This window comes from Triticum urartu, chromosome 2A, assembly GCF_056163025.1.
Source record: "Triticum urartu cultivar PI428250 chromosome 2A, HENAU_Tu73, whole genome shotgun sequence".
Lineage (NCBI taxonomy): Eukaryota > Viridiplantae > Streptophyta > Magnoliopsida > Poales > Poaceae > Triticum > Triticum urartu.
The window spans coordinates 550,458,875-550,464,731 of record NC_141874.1 but is presented as its reverse complement, the minus strand read 5'-3'; the positions used below and the strand labels follow the sequence as shown (position 1 = coordinate 550,464,731).

The window sequence follows — 5,857 nt, the reverse complement described above, 5'->3', positions numbered from 1 at the left end:
CATAAGTTGAAGAGGATCTCCATGAGTACAACCTGCCATGTGCATTTGCATTCCAAAAGCAAATTACTTATATGCACATCTTCAGGGGGAGCCCTTGCACCTTATGAAGACAATTCCTTATCCTTTACAATTTCACATATTATATTCCCCGTTGAAAACTTCAACTAGTTTGTCATCAATCATCAAAAAGGGGGAGATTGTAAGTGCATCTAGTGCCACCCGTAGTTGGTTTTGGAGTATTGACGACAAACCTAGTTGAGGGACTAATGTGTTTGTGAGAATTGCAGGATAACACAGGTAGAAGTCCCTCATTGATTCTGTTTTCCTACCAGAGATGACCCCTAAAAATGTATGAAGACATTGATGTCAAAGGTGGTATATGAAGATATTCACATTGAAGACTATGACAAGAGAAGACATCGCATGAAGCCTATGGAGCTCGAAGACTTAGGTCTTTCGTAGTTCTTTTTCTTCTTTGTTGAGTCATAGGAACCACCGTACTGTTAAGTGGGGTCCAAGAGAACTAGTCAGAATGACTGAAGTGATGCTTAACCAAAACCTATGTCTTCGAGTGAAGACTATGAGAGCGAATCTTGTCCAGAGTCGGACAAGTTAGCTTTGCTTGTAGCCCAAGTAAAGTTGCCGTGTGTGTTTGAAATCTGACCGTTGAAACACGTGTCAGTTCCTTCATGACCCAGGGTCATTTCGGACAAATCAGGTCGGGTTGCCCAGTGGCTATAAATAGCCCACCCCCTACAACCATAAACGGTTGGCTGCTCAGAGTTAGAGTACGGCTTTTGTCGTTTGAGAGCAACCCACCTCGAAGGCTTTGAGAGAGAATTCCTTGCGAGGATAAAGCCCTAACCACCCAGAGCCAAAGAGTGTTAAGGCATCACTTAAGTCTTCTTGTCTGTGTGATCTGAAGACTTATTACACTTGAGGACTGTGAATCCTCTAGCCGGTTAGGCGTCGCATTCTGAGCATCCAAGAGACATTGTGGATCGCCGGTGAACAAAGTCTGTGAAGGTTTGGGAGTCTACCTTGAAGACTTACCAGAGTGATTGGACGAGGTCTGTGTGACCTTAGCTCAAGGGGAATACGGTGAGGACTGGGTGTCCTGAGCTGCGTGTTCAGGACTGGGTGTCCGGGACTGTGTGTCCTCAGGTTTAAATACCTAGCCGCCCTAACCAGGCGTACAGTTGTCACAACAACTGAAACTGGTCCAACAAATCATTGTCTTCAACGAGTCACTGGTTTCATCCTTCCCTTCCCTTCACTTACTGTTGGTCCTTGTGAAGTTATTATATGATTGCACTATCTTTTGTCTTCACTGACTGACAGCGTGTTCCGTTTGGCTACATAATATCTTCCTACCTGATCCTTACTACCTAGCTGCTATTGGTCATTGTGCTTTCACTTCATTGAATACTTGACTATGGTTTGCCTAGTGTAGTCTACCTTCCGCTGCATGGTAATAGGTTTATTTCTATCGTTTGTCTTCGAAACTCCCACGTTTTGAAGTCTTTCATAAAAATCTCCTATTCACCCCCCTCTAGTCGATATAACGCACTTTCAGACGCCCTCCCGAATTATGCTTGGGTCAACACAATCCATGGCTTTGGTCCTGCCATATTGCCGAGTTTCTTGAGCTCTAGGATACCGTGTCTCCTTGTAGCGCTACTGAGGCCGATATCTTCTCTTGGCGTCTGTCTACTGATGGAGGATACTCCATGTGCGAGACGTATGAGGCATTCTTCTTCGGTAGGGAGTTCGTTCCTTGTGCCATGGAAATATGGTGTTCTTGGACGCCCCTTCTGGTAAAAAATTGCTTGGTTCGATTCTCGAAACCGGTTATGGACAATGGATAGACTTGCTCGTCGGCAACTTCCACATCCAGCGCAATGTCCTCGATGTTGTCATGCGGACGAGGATGCCCAACACATGTTGCTTCCGCTCCGTTGGCAGCGTTACACCCCTTCTAGACAGGAGCTTCTCACTGATTGGTGGCCATCGGTGAGTTGTGCAATTTCGACTTGTCATCGCAGGGAGCTCAACTTGATGTTCATGGCGACACTTCGCTTCATTTCACTGGGATGTAATAACAAAGTCTTTAAGAGGCTCATTACAACGCACACATCATTGCACTAATTCTCTTAATTTTTTATGTGGTATCCTGAGCACAAATCTGATGACTGCCCGCTATTGGAGGAACATATGTCCTTTGCTATTACTTATGGAGTTTGTAGTCATAAGTTGATGTTCTTCAAGTCACAACGTTCTTCAAATCACAGCGATCTGATTCTTACATACCATTCCTAGAGAGTGCATGAACATGAATTGTTTGGTTTTCCGGTGGATCTCTCTCAGTTGCACAAGTTCTGTAACAGCTTCAATGGCTGATCAACGCAAGCTTTTGGTGGTCCGTTAGAGAGCTAGACAAAGATGTTTTGAAAGTTGATTTTCTGGCAAAAGCTGGTTCATCTTGCTTGATGTTTTTTTGCATATGAAAATTCCGGATTGTCCTTGCTCTCTTCAATTTGATGAGTGTGCAAGTCACAAACATGTTGGTTACTCTCTAGAGGGGCCTGGGTGAGGTTTAATGATGTACCCGTCGAAGTTATAACTTCAAGACACTTTGGATTATAGGTTATGTCACTAACAAGACCAAAGCTCTCGTATGTCATCTACTTGCCAGCACGATGTCCTTCGTGCACTTGTTATGGTGATCAGTGTGGCGGAGATTCCACAATTTGTTGACTAGTACGGTGGTGGTCAGTGCGCTTGCCATTGTTATGGTGGTCAATGTGTTTGCCATTGCATCTCCGTTTCCTGCAACTTCCTCGACAAAGTCTATGACATCATCTTCCCTAACACCATCCTCAACTATGTCATTGCATGCACTGCATGTATGGTTGTGTTTGTCATGCATGCAGGATGAGTTCTTCGTAACCTTTTTCTAGCATAGATGTCACGAAACCCAGATCATCTGCCTTTATATCGGAACATCAGGCCACTTGCGCGTCCTCATCTTTGCCCAACACAACCTCATCGCTAACATTTGCGTCCCCTTCCCCAACTACTTCGGCCACCGGAGTACACCTTCACCTTCTATCCATGTTATTTTGTGTTGCCACTGTCCCCGAGAGCTCATTTGCTACTCTTTCCGACATGGCACACAACTTGTGATGTTCCCTATTACGCACGCACTATACCAGAAAAACCGACGCACGCCTTCGTCCCAACGTGTCCTAGGGCCTGGCAAAACCGACAGAATGTCTCGTCTACAATAGTTTTGACGACATCGTCTTTAGCATTGACACCCTCAAGGATGACATCCTTAATCACGTCATTGTCTTCTTCCTGGCGCATCCACTATGTCCCCAACTCATTGGTGCTTCCTTTTGCCCGCGGCTCCACGTACTGCTACCACGACACCAAAAGCCCCGACCTAAACATTGACCATGGTGTCCCCTCGCACGACTACCTCGACTAGCTAGATGCTATAGTGGCCCATGCTTTCGGACTACCTCGACTAGCTACATGCTATAGTGGCCCATGCTTTGGGATACCTCGACATCGACAGAAAGGGCTATCACCGCGACACTTCATCGTCTACTACACTCTTGCAAGAAATGTAAGGGGATGTCAAACCGTTAATTTGAACCTTCGGTTTCTCTCATGTCTGATCGTTGGCGACGCTCATGTTGTTTGTGATGCTACCACTATGACTGAGGGGTGGGGTAGAGTATATTGGCATATTTATATGTATTTTGTGGGAATATATTTGTAATCAGACTACCATAACCATATTCATTCTGAGTAATATTTGACCGCTGTCAACAAGTCTTCTGTATATAAACAAAAAAATGACCTCTGTCAACAAGTCTTCAGTAGCAAGACCCGATCGACGTCGACTACTTGTGTTATCACGATATATAACCACTGAAATCTTCAAGCTTATATTTCAATGTTCTGCCAGGTACACATGGACTATTCTAGGTTTGACAGAGTCCAGCAAGGAGGGGCACCGTGAAATCCTTTGTCGGTAGGGTTGCGCCCATACGACATATCACTGAGTTGCTTGCCTAGTTCTCACACTTAATATGGTTTTGCTTAGGCAGTTATTTACCACTGGGCACTGACAGATTTTCGACGGAACAACAGATATCGGCCCGTTCTACGTAAGTACATCCGCAGAGCCGCGGCTTCGCAGAAGGGAAGCGCACCGTGGCCAACAGGCAGTTACAATTGATGGCTCGCTCAGACATATCATTGGAGGAGTCATTTTCTAATGTATCCCGTCCATGACCGGAAAAATCAACCGAGAGAGCTCGTGCTCAGGACGCGTTTACTTACTTTTGGATCCTTGTTGTTCACTAACCGTGAGCTTGGCCGCTGCCGCTGCCGGGAATCTTCTTACAACAAAGCTGGTGGCTTAGATCAGTCTCCAGTCTTCACTAGTGCCAGGTCTACTATCCCACGTAATTGGTCTTCTTACAACAAAGCTAGTGGCTAGTGGCTTGGAGTCCCCGACCCCACGTGACTGCCCTGTACTATATAACAAACAGCAGTGGCCATTGCTGTGCTCTCCACAGACATCATAAGACGCCTCGATCGAACACAAGCCTTTCCAAATATTCTCCTTGGCCGGCATCTAAACAACAAACCAGCGGCACCCAATGAAGGTAAATAGCTTCTTCAGCTTCTGCCTGATTTTGAGCTCTTACTAGCTAGCTCTTGAGCTGAACCTTGTTGTTGTTGTCGTCGTCGTCGCAGCAAAAGATTGTGATCAAGGTGAGCATGTCGTGCGACAAGAGCCGGTCGAAAGCCATGACGATGGTCGCCGGAGCGAACGGTATGCATGCATGCGCTAGTTCTTCACGTACACGCATGTTCTCCCTTGAGATTTGTACTGGTGCGATGCTAACATGGCCGCAAGCGTTCTCTGGGTGCAGGGGTGAGCTCGGTGGGGATAACCGGCGACAGCAAGGACATGCTGGAGGTGGTCGGCAACGGCGTCGACCCGGTGTGCCTCGTCGGCTGCCTCCGCAAGAAGTACCACGACGTTCACCTCGTCAAGGTGGAGGAAGTGAAGGACGACAAGAAGAAGGATGAGAAGAAGGAGGACCCGCCGCCGTACTGGTGGTGCCACGGCTACCCATATGGGCCATACCCGCCGCCCATGGTCGTGTGCGACGAGCCCACCACCCCCTGCGCCATCATGTAATTGCCAAATAGCCAGATGCCGAGTTCGCCATATGGAGAGGCCGCAAGTTTATCCACCGTTTCGGACTATTGGTAAATTGGAAGAAATAAAGAGACGTACTGTATGTATATATATACGTCGTTCTTGGTCTCCAGTTAGATAGAGTAATATATCGAGAGAAAGCAATCACGTATACCTCAGATCTGAATTCCGTGCCTCTTTGCGATGTTCGTGCTACGTGCTGCCTCTGTGATCTGGGCTTCTGAATGTGCCAGTCTGTAAGAGAATGACCTGGTCACTGGGATGGTTTGCGTCTGAAGGCGTTGGAGTCAAACAGCGCGCATGCATGTAACGGTCAATGCGTCAACGGCAAGAAAAATGTAAAACGTCACACCACTATGCCCTCGGCGCCAGGTCGTTGCGTCTTCTGTGGTCTCCCACTCTAGCATTTTCGATCTTTTCTCTAGAGAAAATTCATAAAATTATAGCATCTATAGTCAGATTTGACAAATCTGACTCCTCAAACACCCGCAGACGCCGACCAGCACTAACCGATCACACCTCATACTTGGTGCTATGCATCCGAGTCTCTCATATTTCATTCTCTAGATCCATACTTGGTGCTATGCGTCCATGTGGGAAGGGTTTTTT

The 5,857-nt window shown here is 46.8% G+C and overlaps 1 protein-coding gene across 1 annotated transcript; it reads left to right on the top strand.

Annotated features, from left to right (window-relative positions):
* The first annotated feature begins 4,544 nt into the window (after nucleotides 1-4,544).
* Nucleotides 4,545-5,334, top strand: LOC125533618 (heavy metal-associated isoprenylated plant protein 47). Its single transcript, XM_048696999.2, has 3 exons — nucleotides 4,545-4,685; nucleotides 4,777-4,855; nucleotides 4,956-5,334. The coding sequence occupies exons 1-3, from the start codon at nucleotides 4,680-4,682 to the stop codon at nucleotides 5,225-5,227; spliced, it is 357 nt and encodes a 118-aa protein (XP_048552956.1). The 5' UTR covers nucleotides 4,545-4,679; the 3' UTR covers nucleotides 5,228-5,334.
* The last annotated feature ends 523 nt before the right edge of the window (nucleotides 5,335-5,857 follow it).

Bases quoted from the DNA above. Each gene is read 5' to 3' on its own strand.
- LOC125533618 (XM_048696999.2), top strand. The intron at 4,856-4,955 runs GTATGCATGCAT...CTCTGGGTGCAG, and splicing joins GATGGTCGCCGGAGCGAACG to GGGTGAGCTCGGTGGGGATA.